Here is a 22139-nt window from a genome sequence, read left to right on the forward strand (position 1 = left end):
TTCCAAGCTTTGATTTTTCTTTTCTTCTCTCGATTTTTGGGGCAGTGATGACCAATTTATACATACCATCAAACTATGAGAGCTAAATCGAGTTCGTTGATGCCATCTATTTTTGCAGAGCCATTTTTTTTTTGTACCTTCAATTTTTTGTGTTCAATTTTCGATTTTATTTTTTCATTTAATTGAATTTCATTTTCAGGGAAAAGGCAACAAATTAGAGTCTCTGATTCGCCTAACCCATGGCGCTTTCAGTGCTGTACGTTGCCGAGAACGATTTGGAACTGAGATTCTGGCATTGGCCATTTATTTTTCTTAGGCTTGTGCATTCAGATGTTCCTATATTTTCAATTGTTCCTTTAAAATTCCCTTTCGAGTGTTTTTTCCTTTTACTTTTTGATGAAAATATTTTGTTTAATATACGAATAATTTTTTTCTATTTTGCGTTGAAAATTTTAATTTTTATTATGTTAGTATATTTAATAAAATTATTCCCATTTGTCTTGTGTTAGAGGCCACCGTAGACTAAATCGGCTCATGTTGTGTTATTGTTTGCAGTCTTATTTGTTCGTGAAGAGAATTGAATTATTTTCTTCAATAGATTATTTTTTATATGTGAATGGAAATAAAGTTTTACATTATTGTGATAATCCTATATTTTTAAATATAAAATTTATTTTAGTACTTAAATATTATTATTTTTTTAAATATTTTTTATTTAAAAACAATTTTGATTTTATTATTTTTAAAATAAAAATGTTTGGTTTCTCTACTTTTTTTTAAAAAATATGATTATAGTTCTCATATTTTCAAATAAATATATTTGGTCATTTTATTTTAAAAAAATCTTAATTTTGATCCTTATATTTTTTTAAATGTTAATTTAGTCCACTTTTCAATTTTATTTATGTTTTACTAAATTGTTTTTGTTGATATCTTGTAAAATAAGAAGATTAATTATCTCTAAAATAGAGGGATCAACTATTTTTATTTAAAAATTGATGGATTAAAATTTGGAATTAAACAAAATTGAAAGATTAATATTATATTTAACCTAATATCCTTTTATAAGGATCGGAGACCGGATCTAAGTCTTAAAAATAGGAAAAAGATTAATTATTTATTTCAATTTTTTTTAAAAGGATTAGAAACAATATACAATTAAAAATGGAACAAAAGAAGATAGTTTTGTAATTAAAAAATAAAGTAGAAAATAAAAACATAATGGAGATTATATAAAAGGTTAATTGGAATGTTACTTATATTATTTTGTGTTAGGTTAAGAATGAAATTAATAGAGATAATTGCATGTGATTAAATTTTTTCGAACAATAATCCAATTATAACCCGTATAAGTTATAAAAAATGTAAAACAGTTTTGTGTATTAAGTTCATCAACCTTTTGTTATGCTTTGCTTAGAAGATCTTCTCTAATACGAATACGAAGTCTACCATTAATATATAGATTATGCACGAATGGGCTAAAGGCAAGACACATCTCTTTTGACGAGAGGGACTTCAATTTTATCTCTTTTGATGAGAGAGACTTTCTCAATCCCTCTTGAGCCATTGCAGAGAATAAGGAATATTGTTTAGATTCTTTAATTTATTTTTTAATATTTAATTTGGTCATCTAATTATTAAGTGATTTAATCAGATCTTTTAATTATTTAAAATGATTCAGTTGGGATCTTTTTGTCAATTAAGTATAAATATTGTTAACATTAACACTTAATTGACATAAAATATCTTATTGAATTATTTTAAATAATTAAAAGACTTAACTAAACCACTTAATAAATAGAGGATCTAATTGAATATTGAAAATAAATTAAAAGACCTAAATAGTAATTTAACATATAAATTATTAGTATTGTCTACGGAAAAGAACAAATATTTATACTTTAGTTTAGGCATACATTTATAAATTATTAGTATTATTATTGTCTTCATGAAAAAATAGTTTAGACCATCTTTTAATCTAGCAAAGTTTGTGAAGTATAAGCTTAACTTCTACACATATGTTAAAACAACGAACAAGATGTTAAATGCCTTTCCACACAAAAAATAGTCCAATTTCACATGCTTGGTCCTAGCATGGAGAACATGATCATGAGCTAGATTGTTGAAGAAGCTAAACTTATTCTTCATGAACTTAGATTAAAGGATGACTAAGACTAGAGTATAGATGCTTGTAATTTAAGATGATGTATTAATGAATAAAAACAATTTTCTTTCAGTTTAAAATTAACGTACAAACTTTATAAATTATTATTATTATCTTCAAGAAAATCAATGTTATTCATTCAATACATCATCTTGAAGAACAAGTACCTATAATGTGGTTTAGGCCATCTTTAATCCATCAAAAGTCATGAGGTATAAGTTTAGCTTCTACAACAATCATGGCACCATTCTCATTGGTGTAGATGCTTGGCTTCTATAGTGCACTTCCTTTGCTCATAATCATGTTCTTCATGCTAGGACCAAGAAAGTAAAATTCTAACATGTTCAACAACCAACAATATGTTGAATGCCTTTCCAGACCCAAAAAATGGTCCAACTTCACATTCTTGGTCCTATGTGATTATGAGCTAGGGAAATAGTACTTTAGAAGCTAAGCATCTATAACAATGAGGATGATAGCACGATTGTTGTAGAAGCTAAACATATATTTCATGAACTTAAATTAAAAGATGACCTATAGGAGAATATAGATGTCTGTAATTTAAGATAATGTATTCAATAAATAACAAATTTTCTTTTTGTTTAAAATTAACATACATGATTTATAAATTATTTATTAGTCTTAAGGAAAACTAATGCAATTCATTCAATACATCATCTTGAAGATTAGGTACCTATTCTTTGGTTTAGGCCATCTTTTACTTTAGCAATGTCTCTTAAGTATACACTTGGCTTCTATAGTGCACTTTCTTCTACTCATAATCACGTTCTCTATGTCAGGACCTAACATGTGAAATCCTAACTTGTTGAATGACCAATAACTTGTTGAATGTCTTTCAATTACAAAAAATAGTCCAGTTTCACATACTTGGTCTTGTAATGGAGAATATGATTATGAGCAACATAAAGAGTATTAAAGCTTCTGTAGCATAGAAGACTTGGAGAATGTGATTATGGTTTTGGTTTAATGTGAGGGTGAAGGATTGCAGATGTTGGAGAAGCAATTTCTAGCTGCTTTTAGCCACAAGAAAATGAACCATAATAAATAACTAAAAAAAGACACATGATGGTTTTCAATAATCACTTAACAATGCACTCTAATGGAAAAGACTAAAAGTTATAACAACACAGAAATTTAGAAACTTTGATCAATCAAATTTTTGTTTGGAAACTAAAACCCAAAATTTGAAAAGGTCCAAGGACTAAAAACTTAGTTTACCTTTTAATTTATGAAAATTTTGAGTAGAAAAAAATGATCACAATTCCATTTTTGTCTAAATTTCTGAGTAAATGGGCTTCTAGATGTGGAATTTTATTAGTGATTCTTTCATAACCATAGCTTGTCATATGAGTCTGAATTTCATATTTCCGTATGTGAAAAGAAGTATAAATATCTTGCAAATCTATATATTTTACTAGGCAAAACAAATTAATGATACTCAAAAGCATATTTACTTAATTTGGTTTGAAAAAACATTAAAACCAAAATTACACACAACTCAAATCAAATTGAAGAGCTAAAAATATATTTTTTTTTACTAAATATTCAATGTAATTAATATCAACATAATCACTGTTTGATAAATTTTACACGAAATCTATTTATATTCTGTAAAATAATTTTTATAATATTATTATTAATAATATATAAACTTTTCAATGATTTCATTTTTATAATCGAACATTACATGGGTCACAAACTACTTAATATTAATGTGATAATACAGATGAATCCGAATGAGGCCCAAACAAGTAATGTGACACCCTCTACCCCTCACATATATACTAATAAAGAAATAAAAATTTAAATATTAATTGAAAGTATTTTTAAAACATTTTTAAATACAAGCCTTTCAAAGGGGTAAAAGGCTCACATTCACTTTCTTCTACATCATATTCAAACTTGTTCAAATAAATAATAAAGTCATCTTGACTCAAACAAGGCCGTCTAAGCTTCATACAATTAATATAGAACCTATATCCTAATGTCACATCCTATCAGAGCGTTGTGTTCCTGTGTCCTCTAGCATGAGGTTCTTCATAGTCATCCACCTATTCATCTGCTCCCCTGAACACAAAGTTCAAGATTATCACAGGATCCAAACATAAACAGCAAACCGGGAGTGTGTTATCACATTCCTAACTACTAGAGAGAAACAAGACAACATATAGTAGCCAAATACAATTTACTTAGCACATCTCACATTATTTCATCACTTTGTCATTCAAAATTCACTTTTCAATCATCAATCACACCTTTTAATCATCAATCACAATACACAAGAATCAAACACTCCGATCAAGACATAATAACACATCAATTTCATAATAAACAATTAGCAAGCGTATGCAACAATTATGCTAAGACTCAAGCCTATATGCAATGTGGTACCATGTCAGTGAAAAACCTCGTCGGGTGCCTAGGAGTACATGACAAGACAAACCACACACTAGCAAGTCAAGTCACTCTCACTAGGTAATATCATAGGGAGACCAGTCAGGGTCACAGTGTTTTACGAGAATGCTCCAACCATATGGGATCAACATAGGCTTAAAGGAGCACTCAAACCGTGTGACCCCCAAGGCCTACACTCCGAAGAGTCCTCTCCCTCCTTATTCAGGTCCAATCCAAAAAATATTTTAGCACACAGACTCTATCTATGAACTGTACAAAACACACGACTCCTCAATTGTTCTCAAAATAGTTTTAACTCGTCGCCCTTAAAGGGTCTTAACATTAACTCACCGCCCTTAAAGGATCTTATAATTAACTCACCGCCCTTAAAGGGTCTTATAATTAACTCACCGCCCTTAAAGGGTCTTAAAGTCGTGTGATTGTACAATCCATAGTTTACAACTCAATGCACACAACATCTCAATAGACACAACATCTCAATCACGTGCATACTCAGTTTATCACATACACTCGATCTCAATTACAATGGTATAATCTCAAAATAGCATGTTATCACACCTCATGAATCATATTCACTTTACCTATGAACTATGCAATACACACAACTACTCAATTATTTTCAAAATCATTTTAACTCGTCGCACTTGTGATTAAACTCGTCGGGTTTCCACAATGGATCCCATCACAATACTCATCGCCCTTAAAGGGTCTTACAGTTGTGTGATTGCACAATTCATAACTCACAACACAATACACATGTCAATATACATGTATTCCGTCATTCATCACATGTTCAATTCACCACATACTCATAATTTGAATCATCATTTCATATCCTCAATATAACAATTTATACAAAAGACTATCACAACCTGGGGACTAAAACCCCTCAAATAATATTACACAATTATATCAAAATCATAGGTCAAAATATACAAATATCAAGAGCACAATTTATCAAGCAATTCTCATCAGAACATCAATATTTTATTTATAATTATAAAGGAAAAATTACAATTTAATAAACATCTCAAAATAAAACCCCAATTTAATCCTCTAAGGATCCCTACACATGTTCTCACTAATCCCCAATTGTGAATAACTCATCCCTTACCTCAATTTCTTCCTCTGGTTGCTCTGATAGGGTTCTCAAACGTTAGAGAGAATGAGAAGAGATTGAAGCCTCCATTTGTACTATCTTCGTGCGATTCCTTTTTGTCCCTCCACAAATATTATTTCGCAAATCCCAATGGTGAAGGTGTGCGCAATTGAATTTCTCACAACATAGAAAATTTTCACGACAATCCAGCGGTTAACGAAACCGGGATCATAATTTTACCGAGACAACTCTGGGTTTCTGTGGGAAAGGAAAAGACTACAATGCGAGGGGTATTTCTGTTTGTTCAGACATGATACCGAAATTCCCAACGGTGAGAATGCTCGGAATTGGGTTGCGAACATGTTGTTTAAATTTCACAACGATTCAACGGTGAATGGGTCCGAGATCGTCATTTTTCTAAGACAGGTTTGGTGGTCTGCGAGAAAAAAAGAGGGTTTTGAGAGAGGAAGAGAGAGAAATTAAGAAGTAGAGGAGTCAGTCTCAAAACTGACCTAGCTTGCTATTTATAGCTAGGGGTATTCACAACCTATTTTTTACTCTATTTATTTATTTTTATTATTTTATAAAAAAAGAAACTCTATTTTATTCTCCATCAAATGAATAATAAAATATCCTTTTTAGTTTCTCTCAAATCATTATTTTATTATATCTATTTTTATTTATTTATTTAAGTATAAAACATCATTATTCTCTAAAATTTTATTTACGAAAAAAATGGGATGTTACAAGGAGCTAAACACTAGGAAAACTATAATAAGAAAAACCCTAATCAACTTAAGTGAGCAAAGGATATTTTGAAATAAAGTTTGCATTTAACAAGTAGTTAATTTTTAAGTAAATAATTAAAAGTAGGTTGGAAATAACAATTCTAAAGTAATAATTATTAATTATGTTGAAGATTTATATTTCCTAATTTTTCTATTGACATATTCACATATTTTATTAATTGCGTTTAATTTAAATTAAATACGCTTAAATTAAATTACAAGTTTTCTCTTTGAAACCAAAGAATAAAATAAAATAAAATTACAAGTAAATATAAAAATGAAAAAGTTGGAAATGACAAGTGTGCATTATCAAACCGTGTTGAACCTCAGGTCCGAAGTAGAGTGAAACAAGATCTATTTCAAGCAAAGAAGGAAGCTCCTCTTGTTGTAGCTAAATTCTTGTAAGTTGTAAGTACCAGTATTTTCATGTTCAACATACCAACTTGTTAATAATATTCACTCTGCTGTGATTCTCTTTCAACTTTACTTTCAGACTCGGATTCGTTCTCACAATCCAGTTTGTACCATCAAAATCCGATTTTCAAGTGCTTATCTATACCAAGATAACATCGAAATGGAGTGTGCAATAAAACAAGATGTTACTGAAGTAATTTTTCTTTCTTTCTCTTTTAGCTCTTCTGGTTATGAACATAATTGCTTCACCCTTAGTTCTTGCTTTGTGAAGCTAATTGGAAACACTCCAATGGTGTATCTGAACAAAGTTGTGGAAGGTTGTGTGGCCCGCATTGCTGCCAAGTTGGAATCAATGGAACCCTGCTCAAGTGTCAAAGACAGGTGCAAAGGAGTTTACTGTTTTTCTCTGTCATAAATAATGATGCATTGTTTCTTTTCTATGTTTAAGATGTTTGAAAATTTCCTGCATTATCGTTGTGTAATGGGAATAGATGTTGGTGAAGTGATTTTTCTTTGTGAAATGCTAAAGAGGCTGGCTATACTGTTCTATCGGTATGCCTTACTATCATTGGGACTTTATTTAGAAATAGAATTTCTAACTGTTTCATTTGGGGTGCAGGTTAGCATTAAGTATGATCAAGGATGCTGAGGACAAGGGACTGATTACACCAGGAAAGGTTGGTAATAGAACTCTAGCATGACACTATTTATGAATTTAGGTCCTCTTTGGATAAATTTCTCAGTAAGTATTTGAGAAAAAAACAATATGGTAAATTGAATTCAGTTTCTCCCATAAGTTAAAATTAGCTTATGCATAAGTTAATTTATAGAAGTCCTCTCGTTTAACTTCTCCAAAAGCCGATTTTAACTTTTGTATAAGCTAATTTTAACTTATGGAAGAAATTTAATTTGCTTTACCCTTTTATTCTCTTCTCCTACAAGTATTTATTGAGAAATTTTACCCATAGTTTTTGTGCCATTTTCCCCCAAATAATCAATGAGGTTTTTTCTTTTTTTTTTATGGTTGTGGACATGGTTAAATTAAACTGGTGGAAGACTGTGCTTGTTGAGACTACTAGTGGAAACACTGGCATTGGATTGGCATTCATTGCAGCACTTAAAGGTTATAGGCTAATCCTAGCAATGCCGGCTTCAATGAGTCTCGAGCGGAGAGTTGTGCTCCGTGCTTTGGGAGCTGAGCTGCATCTCACTGATCCTGCTAAGGGCTTCAAAGGTAGTCTTCAAAAGGCTGAGGAGCTGCTGAGGGAGACACCTGATGCTTTCATGCCTCATCAATTTGAAAATCCTGCAAACCCAAAGGTAATTTATCTTGAATGTATTGAGATATAGTATGTGATCTTCTGATGACAAATCTGTCGTGTTCTTGTAGATTCACTATGAAACCACTGGCCCTGAGATATGGACAGATTCTGGAGGTAAAGTTGATGCCCTTGTAGCAGGTATAGGAACTGGTGGTACAATAACAGGTGCAGGGAAATTCCTCAAGGAGAGAAACCCAAAAATCAAGGTTCCTGTTCTTGTGAACACTTGTCTGTGAATGGAGGAGAGTCTAAATGCATGTAATTACTTTCATTGCTAATGCTGTGTGTTTTCATCAAGGTTTATGGAGTGGAACCAGTTGAAAGTGCAGTCTTGAGTGGAGGCCAGCCAGGTATGTTACTGACTTTGTAAATGGTGTACCTATCTTATTGCTCTTTCTTGTCCCATTTTCTCTCCATGTGTAACGTCTACAACATCACTTCAACTCTTTTACCTTTTGAAATCATCAAAATCTTCTATGTGGTCACTTCATAAGATTTTAATCTCTTGTTGACTTTTTATATCTGCATTTCAAATGATCTTCAGATTGTAAGCCAGTATGTATCTTAGTTAGTATGTTAGAACACCCATGACCCAGCCAACAGTTGGTGCAATTGACTGAGTTCAGTGAGTTGTCCCTTTAAATTGTGCTCACAGTGGACTATTTAAAGCCTACTGCCTCTCACATTCTTCATCTATTTAATTGGATTAGGAACGTTTTACTAATATTCTTTGGTATCATTTATAGAGAGTGATGCCATTTATGCATCATTACTTCTATCACAAATAAAATTATGATTTCGTTCCTGATATTTTTTAAGAGCATTAATTTTTTCCCCTATCAACTTTTTGAGGCAAATTTCATTTGGTATTCCTTTCTTTTCAACTTTGTGAGGCAGTACACCACTTAGTATTTTACTTTCAGACTGACATCTGAATTATGCTAATGCTATACTAACTGGACATGTTGCATGAATGTGTAAAAGGAGGGCATCTGATTCAGGGAATTGGTGCTGGTATTGTTCCTGCTGTGCTGGATGTGAATCTGCTTGATGAAATTCTTCAGGTTACTATAGATATATTGGATTTTAGTACTACAATTCTGTTGAAAGTTGTGTAATTGCCAATGGAATTGGTTACATGAGTGTTATGATTCTTATAGATTATCATATATTGTAGTGGAAGGATAAACGTTATAAGGTCTCCTATAAATTATGGAGATACAGAACTGTTAATGCTTGTTGTGTTGAAAATAGAGATAGTATTTAGTGTTACATCGTAAGTATTACGATCATGAAACAGTCACTGTTTGAAAAAACAACAAAAAATAGGGGTTAACAAAGCGTTGGAAATTTAGGATCATATGAAATAATCTTTCCCCTTTATTGTTCTTGTAGATATATGTATTCATTTTAGATGTATGTGAATACAGTCTGCTGAGTGGGTATAACTCAAGACTGCTCAGTTAATACAATCTGCTCAAATGCTTTTTGTTCATTTTTGCAAACAGCATCACAGTAAGTTTGGCATACTTAGTGTCAAGTGTGTTGTCCTTGGTTATTCACCTTCCAAGAAAGGGTGTAACTGATCACCCTTCTAGTCATCAGGTTTTCAAATCTAAAGATGCGATCTTCCACAAAAATGAGAATGGAGGGTGCTGTGACACATTGGTTATACATTTGGAGCCAAAAGAGCCCAGATTCAGATTGGGAGTCATTTTCCACATCTTTGATCAAAAGATTCATAGATCGCTATGGTAACCATGTCTTTGAAAGATTGAGTATCTTGAATCAAGAAGAGCAAATTGAAATGGAAACCCACATCAAAAAAGGGAGACTTCTATAGAGTTCCTGAAAGAGAGGACCAACATTTCAGAGCTGAAACACATGTGCGCAAGATATTGAATGAAATAGCATGGACGGAAGTGGGTCAGAATGCAGTGGAGCTAAGGCTAGTTCTTTGACAAGAAAGGTGGAACTACCCAGCTTTGATAGAAGCATAGAAGGGGGAACTGATTTAAAGGGTAGCAGTTTTGAGTGTGACAGTGACCCATTGCAGTTCTTGAAATCAGAAAACAGAAGTAAAGAAGGTTCAATAATCAAGAACCACACCCGTTGTGGTGGAGAAGAAACCAAAGATGATGAAGCAAAATTAGCAAGAGAAACAAAGATTGAAAAGGTTATGGAGGAAGAAGTTGATCCATTGATAAAGAGGGAGAAGCACAAGGAAAATAGAGTGACGAATGTGGGTGCGAAGACGGTTTTCTTGATAACCCAATAACAGATTTGATCAAGAAGGAAGTTGAAGCTGGTGATGCAACCAAGCCTCATTGTTTTCAAGATTCAGATTTCCATACAAAGATTGTTATGATGAAGCATAAATCGCTCATGAAGGTGGTTGGAACATCGATGGTGCTGGAATCTTGGAATGTCAACTTGCTGGGTGAGCTTTTAGCGTTAAATTTTGTTGTGTCTATGGATGATAGCTTGACAATGGAGCCAAGGCAGAAGGGAGGTACAGAGACAGTCATGATGATTCAACTTCCTGGGAGTTCACCCTCATCCCCACCACTATCGAAGCCACCGGATTTGAGTTTGCATGAAGTGGCCAGCAGGTTCATAGTTGATCCCCATGGAGGGACAGCAAAGAGGCTCATATAAATGATTGAGTTCTGAAGGATGAGAAAGAGGAAAGGGAAGTTTTGGAATTCTACCAAGTATGTCCAACTTTTTACATAATGGGTCAGGGTTAAATGGGTTGTAGATATGTGATACATAAAAGAGGAGCAGAAAATTGGATAATATGCCAACCAAACTCATTCTGGGATTTAATTGGAAGATCCCAAGCCTATGGCAGGAAAGCACCGAAATGCTATCTGGAAAGGCAGATGAAGATCATGGTGATGAAGATGAGCCATGGGATCCAGCTTCCACATTTCCAACCAGAAACTTGGAGTTTAAAATGGGTGGCAAGATTTATACCACTAAACTTGGATGCCGGTTTAGCTGATGACATGATTATAGAGAAGAGGTGGAAAAAGATTGCTGCATCAGCCATGGAGGTCCAATCAGAATTTGCTTTCATCCCAACCTCCACCTCTACCCGCATGCAAGGAAGTAGGTCATTCCCAGTTAAGCTATAATGAGTGCAATTGTCTTCCAGCAATTGGGGAAAACTTGAGGATGTGTGTCATTTCGGTGTGTAGTTCCAGTTTTCAAATTCCAACCTTGAGGACAAGGTCAATTTTTAGGAGGGGTGTATTGTTAGGATATAAGGAGAAGGAAAGATTAGTAAAGATAATTAGTCTGTTAATGAGTTAGTTAGTTAGTTAGAGGGCATTATTAGATATAAATAGGGTAGGATGGATAGGAGAGAGGGAGATCTGCTAATTTGTAGATTGAGCAGTAGCTCTTTGTGAAAGGGGAAATCCTTTGTGAAGGGGAAACCCTTGGAGGAGAGTTATCTCTCCCGTTTTCTGTTCTTCTCATCCTATTCAATAAAATTCTTTCTTTTCTTTGCTATTTCATTTCTTGGTTTCTAACAGAAAGTCATATTGGTTATAAGGCTGTCAGAGACATACTGGAAGATTAATTTACTTGTCTAGGACAAACCAAATTTAGCCACTGCTATTGTAGTTGTTAGTCAATTTATACATGATATGTAGGAAAGGCACCTAGAAAGAGTATACTGAATTTTTCAATATCTTAAAACTACCCCTGAAAGTTGGTTGTTATTCAAGAAGGGTTGAGGATTTATCCATGGATGGGTATACCGTATACTGACACTTGTTATGATGGCTTGGTTATAAATAGGAGGTCAAACTCCAGCTACTATATGTTTCTTTTTGGGAACCTACAAACTTAGAGGATTGAAAAACTAAACTTTGTGGCTTGGTCAAGTGTAGAGGCTGAGTTTCAAGCCATGGCACAAGGAATTTTTGAATTACTTTGGATAAAATGCGTTCCCATGAGACTGTTAATAAATCTTTTATTTGTATTATTCACAATCTAGTTCAACATGACAAAACAAAAATGAGATTGTTTGCTGCTTCATAAAGTAGAAATTAAATAGTGTTTTGATTGCTACTACATTTGTTTTCTCAAATTTTCAATTAGTAGGCATGTCACTTAAAAGTTTCAGAATGTCAGCTGCAATCCAGGAATATATCCATTCACCAGCTTGTGGGGAACTGTTGTGAGGTCTCACATTGATTATATAGAGATGCGAAAGTGTTAGCTGTGATGGTGTTTGAACTAGTGTTTAGTAATGTGAATGAAGTATTAGGATTATAAAATTTATATTGTAAAAAATAACAAAGAATAGGTTTAAATGAAGGATTGAAAATTTTGGATCGTAAATATTTTCCTTCCTATTTTTCACTCTTGTAAATATAGGATGTGCTTATTCTTTGAGGCATACAAATACAGCCTGCCAAGTTCAAATCACTCAAGCAATTCACTAAGATCATCTCATTTTTTCCTAGCCCTTTGTCAAATGTAAATGAGATTCAAACAAATTTTATACATTTGTTTTCATTATTTAGATGTTCACTGAAGGTTATAAATTCTTATAAAACATAAAACTGCAAATAATTTTCTGGAACTTTCCTTATGATTATTTTTCTGTGGAAGGATTTGACCCTTGGTTTTCTATCTGTTAATATTTTTCAGGTATCAAGTGAGGAAGCTATAGAAACTGCTAAGCTGTTAGCCCTGAAAGAAGGTTTGCTGGTATGGCTACAGCTATATTCCATTTTTTTAAAAAATTAAAATATTGTATTACGATATTTTTCTTTTGGCCATTATGTGTATAACTGTGGAACTTCAATGCTATTCAACTATTTCTATCTAGTTATGCTGACTGTAAACTGTTTTCACTTCTAATAGGTAGGGATTTCATCTGGAGCAGCAGCAGCAGCAGCAATTAAACTGGGAAAGAGGCCAGAAAATGCTGACAAACTCATCGTTGTAGGCCTACTTATCTGGATTCTTGATTGACATGTATTATGATTATGATATATTGTTTAGCATTCAATTAAAGTACCCTACAACTTCATGTCATTATTCTGTATATATTACTTGGAAAAGCATGGTGCATTGTATGTTTTTATAATGGCACACACCACGGACAATACTTGAACCTTCATGTGCATTGATCTGGTGACAAGGGTCTTTAGTCATATCACTGGGGACAGATGTATTAAAATTTAATCATATCTGTATCATGAATCCTCATTAATCCATCTTCTAATAATTTTTGTTGCTGCAGGTGGTGTTCCCTAGTTCTGGAGAGCGCTACCTCTCTTCTCCATTGTTTGAGTCCATTAGACAAGAGGCAGAACAGATGACATTTGATTAGAGAACTGTCACTAGCCCTGTTTCTGGTTAAGAGATTTTGATTCACTTGTGAGTTTTATTTACGAAATTCAAGTAATAAAGAATTGTGCTGATAACTCATTTTTCATCCGTACTGTGTAGAACTGTAAAGTAGGGACTAGCTCTGTTCATATATTGGCACATAGGACATTTCAAAATCATGGCTAAGTTGGTTGCATGAGGTGATTTCTTATTAATCAAAATATTTGTCGCATTAGCTAAGTTTACAAAGAGATCATGATTATGTAATGGTCCTGGTTAAAGTCCTTTTGCTTAAACAAATTATGTTGTACAATATCAATGCTGGAGGCAATTTCAATACGAAAAATCTGAAGCTTGACACCTGATCCAAAACTACAATTTAAAAACACATGTATACTTGGCCCAAGAGATAAGGTGTCCCTAGTTACATCCAATTCAAGAATTGGATGCAGTTTTGAGTTTTGACGTTGAATGTGCTAGGAGATGGACTACTAAGCGTGTGTTTGGATTACGGTTATGGAAGTGTAGTATGGTTGAACTTTGTAAACTTATGTTCAGTTGTTTAATATAACTTAATCTATGTTTGAAGTTTTCTAAGTTCAAGGGAAAAGGAAGAGAGTAGTTTTAAGGTAAATCTTAGTTTGGGTGAAAGTCACCTCAACCAAACTGAAAAAATTGTTTGTCAAACAAGCAAACATAACTTTTCATGAGGGTCGATCTCAATTTAGGTGTTCAAACTTCGTACCAAACACACCCTATTACCCTAATTAGTTTCTAACTCACCAGAACTTTTCTATTGTAATATCCCATTGTTCAAGACTTTTTTTCTACCTTAAAATTGCCAAGGTTTATTATTAGAGTTTGCGGAAAATTTGCACGAATGAGTTTATGAAAAAGTTGAGATGTATAAGTTTATTTTAATTTAAATTTATGTAAGGATTTTTTATTAAGAGATGTTTATTGAAATAGGTTCATATAATTGTACTCTTATAAATTATATTGTTCTCTCGTTCTTTCTTGGGTACCATTAAATAACAATAGAGTTCCATTAGAACCTATAAGAAAGAAAAAGATGCTATAACAAAAGAAAGGAAGATGCTATAATACGTGGTATCCAGAAAAGGAATGTGCTCCCTCTTTTGTATTGGCTCTTGAAAAGAATTCAGAACCTTGAAGAATATCCACTTCAGAATTCCTTTGGGGAAGGACCCTCTTTGTATTCTTCCCTCTGCTACATTTTTGTTTATTTTGTCATTTCATTTTCAATACTACGAAACCTTATCTAAAACAGCATTAGCATGCTATGCATCTTACCCTTCAATCCAATACACAGCATGCAACCGGAGCCCACCCCTCACATCAACAAATCAATGACAGTTATTTCACAATAAGAAATGCTAAATTGCTAATAACACACACTCTTTTTTAACACATTTTTTTTCTTATTAAGTGAAATTTACATGGATTTCATTCTTTATTTGATGAATCTCATTCGTAAACTAGTAGGATTCATGTGAATTTTAACCAATGAAAAAATATATTTAAAAGCGTTACTAGCACTTTCTTTGACATTTTAGCATAAGATAGCTTTTTTGGAATTTGGGGAGTAGTTATACAATTTAGTCGAAGAAACTCTCAAATCAGAAGTGTGTGTTTATTTATTTCATATTTGAGGAATACTTTTTCTACTCAACACCACTCGTTGAAACATTATTTACTTTTATCTTTAGGATAATAATAGTTATAGAACGTGTTTGAATTTGACTATTTCAGATTCTTTTCTTTCCTCCTTTAAATCAAAGAACACAGTCTTTATGTTTCAACTGGATCTTTTAATAAAATTATTTGTTGCTGTTAAAAAAAAAAGAACACGTTCTTTACTTTTTAAACAAAATGATTCACGAAATCTGTTGTGGGATGTTTAGCTTTTGGGCAAAACATCAAATTCATGCATGTCTTGACTCTGTCTAATTTAGAACAAAAAAGTGGCTATTCTGTTTAATGATGTAGATTTTGTTTCCTCGTATGAACTGTAGAGCAGAATTTCGTGCTTCAAATATTATATCCACCACTCCTTTTGATGATTTGTTGATCCACAACACGAAATCAAAAAAGAATTTCAAACATGTGAATTATTTTAATTTCTAAGCACTAAAGTATCAAAGTCAAGAAAACGAATTAGAAGAAAATGTTCCACCTTTGAATAGGAGAGAAGGCGAAAAACCAACAAGAGTTGGACATATAATAAACGACACACATCCAAGGAAAATATCAAAGTGCATACTTTGTGTAATATTATTGGTAAAATAGTAAATATTCACTTTAGAATTAGAGATTAAAAAAGTGTAAGTCATTTTAGCTTTTAACTTTACAAAAGTTTTGTTTTAGTCGTTGATTTTGTGTATTATTATTATTATTATTATTATTATTATTATTATTATTATTAAATACCATTCATTTTATACGTTAACTAAGGAAAACCGACATTCCGTGTCTAACTGTTTTTTCATATATTTTTTTAAATATAAAGAAAGATAATAAAAATTAACGAATGATTTGTAAAGGTATAAGGATAAAATAATAATTTATAAATGTAGTCATAGAGATAAAGTGAGTATGAAATGTGTATACCAAAACACACTCTCTTCTTTATATAGAATGGATATAGGGGAAAATACAATAAACATACTAAAATATATGATTTTATAATATTTTATAAAATATATTTGTATGAAGAATGATCAAATTATATGTGCGTAACTTTGATAACTATTACATAATTTTATAACTTTTAATTGAATGATGTTTTCTTAAAACTCACCGTTGGATTGAAAGTTTATTTCACATAAATCATATATGCAAAAATTTATATTATTTCAAAATTATTTGTTATCTTGTTTGGATAGATTAAAATTAATTAATATAAACATTTCAAAATATACTAAAATATGAATTATTTGATTATCTTCTTTTTGTTGTTCAATTTTGACAAAATTTGACACAACGATCTTGATAATTTGTAAATATAATTCAATAATTGGATCAATAAAGATTACATTTTATATCAAGTTATAAAAATAATGTAATAGTTATCAAAGTTACATCAGTATAATTTGATCCCTCTTTTTTTTTTAATAATAAATTTAAGGACTAAATCCAAAACAAAAATAAAGGTTTACTAATCTTAACCTTACCTAAATTAGTCTCATACATAAAACAATAACAATACTTATGATGATGTCCTAGTAAAGAAAGGAGCAAAACCTAATTCTTGTTTCTCGAAGTATGAATAAGGATACAAGTTTCCAGTGTTGAAGTTTGAATTTAACATTTTATGTAGTGCTTTGTGTTGGTTAATTTGAAAATCGAGATGATACTGGATAAATCTGAAGTCGTGTATAACACTTTCAAATTGAATCAAATTTCGGAGTTCAACCAAAATTGTTCAATCGGATAAAATCAGAAGATTATAATTCAAGAGTTTTGTTTTGTTCTTGTATGTTTTTTCACACCGTTATGCTTTCTGAGCCGGAATGATTATTTATGATCAAAGAACAGGTGGTTATTGGCGGTTGTTGGAAGTTTTATTTTTATAAAAACTGTTGGCGGTTAATGGAAGTTTTATCTTTTTAAAAACTGCCGTTGATGGAAGTTTTAGTAACTTCCATGTAACTTCCAACCGTTGATGGATGTTTTAGTAACTTCCATGTAATTTCCAACCTTTGCCTAAACCGAATATCTCGTTATTACATTAAAACAAGCGTGCACTCTTATTTTAACATAATAAAGAGATCAATTACACTAAAATGTCCAACACTTTGATCACATATATTGCAGATTAAATTAATTTATATAGACAAAGAAGCAAAAAGACGATTTGAATTAGCAAGCAACGGTCAAATATAACCGTTAATTGAAATTAGTTCTGTAATATGTGAACATAACTAATTGTACAAGTACTAGAATGATATTATGATGGTGAAAAATGTACGTGTTCCTTCCTTAAAAGTACCTTTGAACTGATCGTAAAAACTTGGGATGAACCCTCATTTTTTATTTAATTACGGGATAAGGATTTAGAGATAGAAATGTGTTGCTACCCTTTTTACGTGTAACCTACGCTCTCAAAAGAATAAAATTACAATAATAATAACATAACGTTTATCACGTGTAGTATTAATCGACCATATTTTAAAATGGGTTAATTATTAAATTGTACTACCATATAAAAGTAATTTTTAAACCTATATTGGTTTAATCACAAACTTTGTGAATCACGTTTAAAGATTTCGAGAAGGTTTGTTAGGTTTAACTTACGTGGCTGCGCGCATAAATAAGTATTTATGATATTATGTTTACTACTTATGGAGTGCTTGAGCCGTCCTAAAGAACTAGCACTTATATATATGGATCCAAAATGCAGTATTTATGTGTGATTATATATCTAGCTCATCCAAAACGTGTGTCTCTAAGCATATCAACTAAAGAAAGAAAGCACATATAATCAAAATAATGATAAAGATTATATATATATTTAAATAAAATATTTTTTATGAATGAAAAGGGGGTAAGATATTGAGAAAATCTACATATTAATGAATCATGAGCAAACAATGCTACTAAATTTGACACCATATCTAACTTAAACCTCAAGACATATTTTATATATATATTTCTTTAATTACCATTGGTATATTATTCAACTTTCAATATGTCCATCTTTATTTAATGAATGGTTTTTATTCACACTTTCAACAACTTTAATTATTTATATATGATTATATGATTTTTTTTATAGAAATGATTATATGATTAAGATGAGCATCTCTTACGGTACACACATCATTAATTAGTGTGATTTTTTTAATCCTATCATTAAATTATAAATTTTGTCAAAGAAAAAACAATTAAATTATAAATATGTATTCTCTTGATTGTTTGTACAATATTTTGTTAAAATTGAGAAATTATAAATAGATAATCAAATTATTAGTTCATGTTTTTATATATTTAAAAACATATCTTATTTCAATTTTAATGTATATTAATGGAGTATTAAATAATTTTAAAATAATATAAATTTTTATAAATATAATTTATATACTAATTTTTGATATAATAATATATTTTTAAATAAAATTATCTAATAAATAAGGCAAGAATTGGTATAACTCGGTAAATAAATGCGCACGTGGGCCGTGTACAATCTCAATATATCCCTCCTTAGTCTTTGCTAAGTAGTTACGAGTTACGACTAACAACACTACTTATAAGTTATAAGAACATGCTTTTGTGGCCAAACCATTTATTTGGTGTTTTTTTTTTCCTATTCAATCTTATATTTTTAAAAAGTCTAATGGTTTTTATGTTATTTTTTTATTTCAGTTTAATCTTTTATTTTTTTTAAAATTTATTTTGTGAATTTGTTTTGGTTCAGTTTTATTTTTTAATTTATTTAAAATTAACATGGTTAATCATTTAAGAATATATATATATATATATATATATATATATATATATATATATATATTTAAAAAATGAAGTGAAGAAAAAGGAGAGAAAACTGAAAAAATAATTAACAAAGTTAATCTTAAATAAATTGAAGAATTAAACTGAAAAATAAAAAATAAAAGATCAAACTATATAAAAGATAAGATAAAGACCAAATAAATTTAAAAAAAATAAAAAAATAAAATTTAAATTTTTTAAAAGATAAAATAGCAAACTGAAAAAAAGAAGAAGATTGTTCATTTAACCTTTTGTGTTTTGGCCAATAAAATGCAATATTATAAAACGCAAGGGGGTCAATACGCAAAATTGGCAACATTTGTTTCTATTCATCTAAATTTCATGGCCATGTTCGAAGCCACTCAAACACAAAATACTAAGTTAACAACAGCCTCAATTTGCATCAGCACCAGAAACAGCTCACAGACACAAAACAGAACAACACAAACTCAAATCTCTTCTCTTCTTCTCTCTCTCTATCTCTCAGACACAAGCACACAAATGAAAAAAAGCTAACAATAATAATATCTCTGCAAACCATTAAGGCCATGGCTTTTCTTCTCCCCAACCTCCAACCTTCACTTTTAGCTCAATCCAAATCCAACAAAGACAAAGCAAACCTTCACCAAACTCTCTCACCTCAAAAACCCACTTCTCAGTTTCCTATATCTTCCACCACATGCTCCTCTTCTTCTCTCCAAACTGCACAAGCTGCACAGGTCAGCACACCACAAGACAAGCAGCAGCAACAGCCAAAGGATGAATTCTACCTCAACCTTGGCCTTGCTGTCAGGACCATCCGTGAGGACCTTCCTTTGGTCTTCGTCAAAGACCTCAATTATGACATTTATAGGTATTGTTTCATTCTTTCTCACCCCATGTGACCATATTTGTCTTCAATTTCTCTTCTCTGTGCTGTTTTTTCTTTCTTATTTGGACAAGAAACAAAATTCAAATACAGTTTCTAGGATTGTGTTAAGACTTAGGACCATTTTTCAATTAAACTTGTCATTTAATCTTGGCAACCATTGTCTTTGTTTTGGTAACTAAATTTGGTTGTGATTAGCTTGATATAAAAACGAATTTGATAGGAAAATAATATCAAAAGTAAGGGCCCTTGAACAATTAGCTCCAGAGTTAAAATAAGTAATCTCAGTCGTTAAAGAAAAAATCAACAGTTGATATTAAGTGCATATGCATAATAAATCATAAACATGTTAGACCATTAACTATTAATTCATCAACACTGAGATTAGATACGTTACCCTCTTTAACTTTAGAGGAGCCAAATCTCAAATGTAATTGTTTACACTAGTGTCTGTCTGTCCACACTTTATTGTTTAGAATTGGACTTTATATGCAGTTAGTGCAATTTTCTTTTTTTTTTTTATATTGAGTAGTTCAATTAAAGAAAATTAATTGAGTGGGAGGTTGAAACAGAATAGTGGAATGATTTGCAATATCAGTTAAGGGACAAAAAGATCCAAGAAAATATAGAGACCAAAAGAGAGTATTGCTATTATAGTGTATGTTTGGTGAGCTTATACAGAGTAAAAGTCCAAAAGAAAGTTGAGAGTAAAAGATACAATAGAGTTCCTTCTCCAAAAGTACGTTGAATACCCTCCAATGAAATTCCAATAGTAATCCAAACATAGCTATAATTGTTATAGATGTAATGTATCTGAGTTTTATCCTTTGTCTTTTTCTGAATGCTTTAGCTTTTTAAAGAGGTTTTCATTGAAATTTGGTCATTTCAGGGATGACATAACATTCATGGATCCCTTGAACACATTTACTGGGATTGAGAAGTACAAATTGGTCTTCTGGGCGTTGAGGTTTCATGGCAAAATCTTGTTCCGTGAGATAGCACTTGATGTGTACAGGGTGTGGCAGCCATCAGAGAATGTGATATTGGTCAGGTGGAACCTTAGGGGTGTGCCACGGGTTCCTTGGGAGGCCAAAGGAGAGTTTCAGGGCACCTCAAGGTACAAATTGGACAGAAATGGAAAAATTTATGAACACAAAGTTGATAATTTGGCATTCAATTTCCCTCAGAATATTAAACCAGTTTCAGTTTTGGATTTGGTTACTGCATGCCCTGCAAGTCCAAATCCTACCTTTTTGTGGGGTCCTGTTGATGCATACTCTTCTTCATGGATAGCCTTTTACAAGGCAGTTAGGGACACATTGGATCAAGAAAGGAGTTTGCTACCACAAGATGGTCTAGCTACATGTTCATAGCTATGTATGAGCTAGCACTTAATGTTTCATAGGTTATTATGTATACATTAGTGTTTAATAGGTTAGGTATAAATATAAAGAATTTGATCCATAGCATAAAATGGTTTTTCTTCAAGGACAAGAGTGTATATAGAAAGGCAGGGATGCAAAATTGTTCAAGTTGCACACTTTGTTGTTGGAGGAAATGGGGATTCCTATGTTTGGTAAGCTTATAGCCAAATACAGATGATCTATATGCGGTAATCTTCTGAAATTAATTTTAATAGTTGTTGAACAGAATTGAATCTTGTCTTTCTTTTTTCTCATATAATGGTTGGACCTTATTATGGATCACCCTTATTTAAAGGGGACATTCTATAATCTCTTCTAGACTTGTACTATATTGGTTTTGTATTGGCAATTTCCATTCGAATGTTTGAAACTCAGTTTATGACTTAGGATTGGACACTAATTTGTTCTTTAATAAAATTTTATTTAGAAATGGTAAAACGACATAAATTGTTCTGTAGAAATCTTTACCTATTTCCAAATTCTTTTGGACTATTGTTGGTCAGATATGTACACCTGATTCCATTTTCTACTTGATACATAGGCCACACATATAGTTCCTTTCACTTGTCAAAGAACTTGTATACCTATTTTGACTATGATATAACCTGAAACAGTACATTATCCACATTTTTTGCAATTCTGTTATAAAATAGTATATCCCAATGATTTGGATGTTTTCATCTCACTTGACTGCATATAGTTAGAACAAAAAATGGTTTGTCGATTTTCATTCTGAAAAGTTTAGAAACTTATTACTTCGA

The 22139-nt window shown here is 31.5% G+C and overlaps 2 protein-coding genes and 1 non-coding gene across 5 annotated transcripts; all 3 read left to right on the forward strand.

Annotated features, from left to right (window-relative positions):
* The first annotated feature begins 39 nt into the window (after positions 1–39).
* LOC114388809 lies at positions 40–123 on the forward strand. Its single transcript, XR_003661601.1, has one exon. It is a non-coding gene; the product is annotated as a small nucleolar RNA snoR116 (small nucleolar RNA).
* Positions 124–6783: 6660 nt separating this feature from the next.
* LOC114388455 (cysteine synthase-like) lies at positions 6784–13941 on the forward strand. Of its 3 annotated transcripts, none has more exons than XM_028348950.1 (11): positions 6784–6895; positions 6981–7094; positions 7173–7282; positions 7521–7578; positions 7958–8221; positions 8292–8429; positions 8522–8573; positions 9208–9287; positions 12892–12951; positions 13108–13188; positions 13490–13941. In XM_028348950.1, exons 2-11 carry the CDS (start codon positions 7062–7064, stop codon positions 13577–13579), a joined length of 966 nt encoding a protein of 321 aa, XP_028204751.1. In that variant the 5' UTR covers positions 6784–6895; positions 6981–7061; the 3' UTR covers positions 13580–13941. The 3 variants fall into 3 exon arrangements, 2 of the variants coding, with proteins under 2 accessions (XP_028204751.1, XP_028204753.1); XM_028348952.1 differs by having other exon boundaries at positions 6784–6888; XR_003661490.1 differs by lacking the exon at positions 9208–9287.
* Positions 13942–19406: 5465 nt separating this feature from the next.
* Positions 19407–21752, forward strand: LOC114388456. Its single transcript, XM_028348953.1, has 2 exons — positions 19407–19939; positions 20844–21752. Exons 1-2 carry the CDS (start codon positions 19635–19637, stop codon positions 21325–21327), a joined length of 789 nt encoding a protein of 262 aa, XP_028204754.1. The 5' UTR covers positions 19407–19634; the 3' UTR covers positions 21328–21752.
* The last annotated feature ends 387 nt before the right edge of the window (positions 21753–22139 follow it).

Source organism: Glycine soja, chromosome 15 (genome assembly GCF_004193775.1).
Source record: "Glycine soja cultivar W05 chromosome 15, ASM419377v2, whole genome shotgun sequence".
Taxonomy (NCBI): Eukaryota; Viridiplantae; Streptophyta; class Magnoliopsida; order Fabales; family Fabaceae; genus Glycine; species Glycine soja.

Coding starts and splice junctions, on each gene's coding strand:
- LOC114388455 (XM_028348950.1), top strand. CDS start 7,062: ATGGAGTGTGCAATAAAACAAGATGTTACTGAA. Junction 7,579..7,957: donor GACTGATTACACCAGGAAAG/GTTGGTAATAGA, acceptor AACTGGTGGAAG/ACTGTGCTTGTTGAGACTAC. Junction 12,952..13,107: donor CCCTGAAAGAAGGTTTGCTG/GTATGGCTACAG, acceptor CACTTCTAATAG/GTAGGGATTTCATCTGGAGC.
- LOC114388456 (XM_028348953.1), top strand. CDS start 19,635: ATGGCTTTTCTTCTCCCCAACCTCCAACCTTCACTTTTAGCTCAATCC. Junction 19,940..20,843: donor CTCAATTATGACATTTATAG/GTATTGTTTCAT, acceptor TGGTCATTTCAG/GGATGACATAACATTCATGG.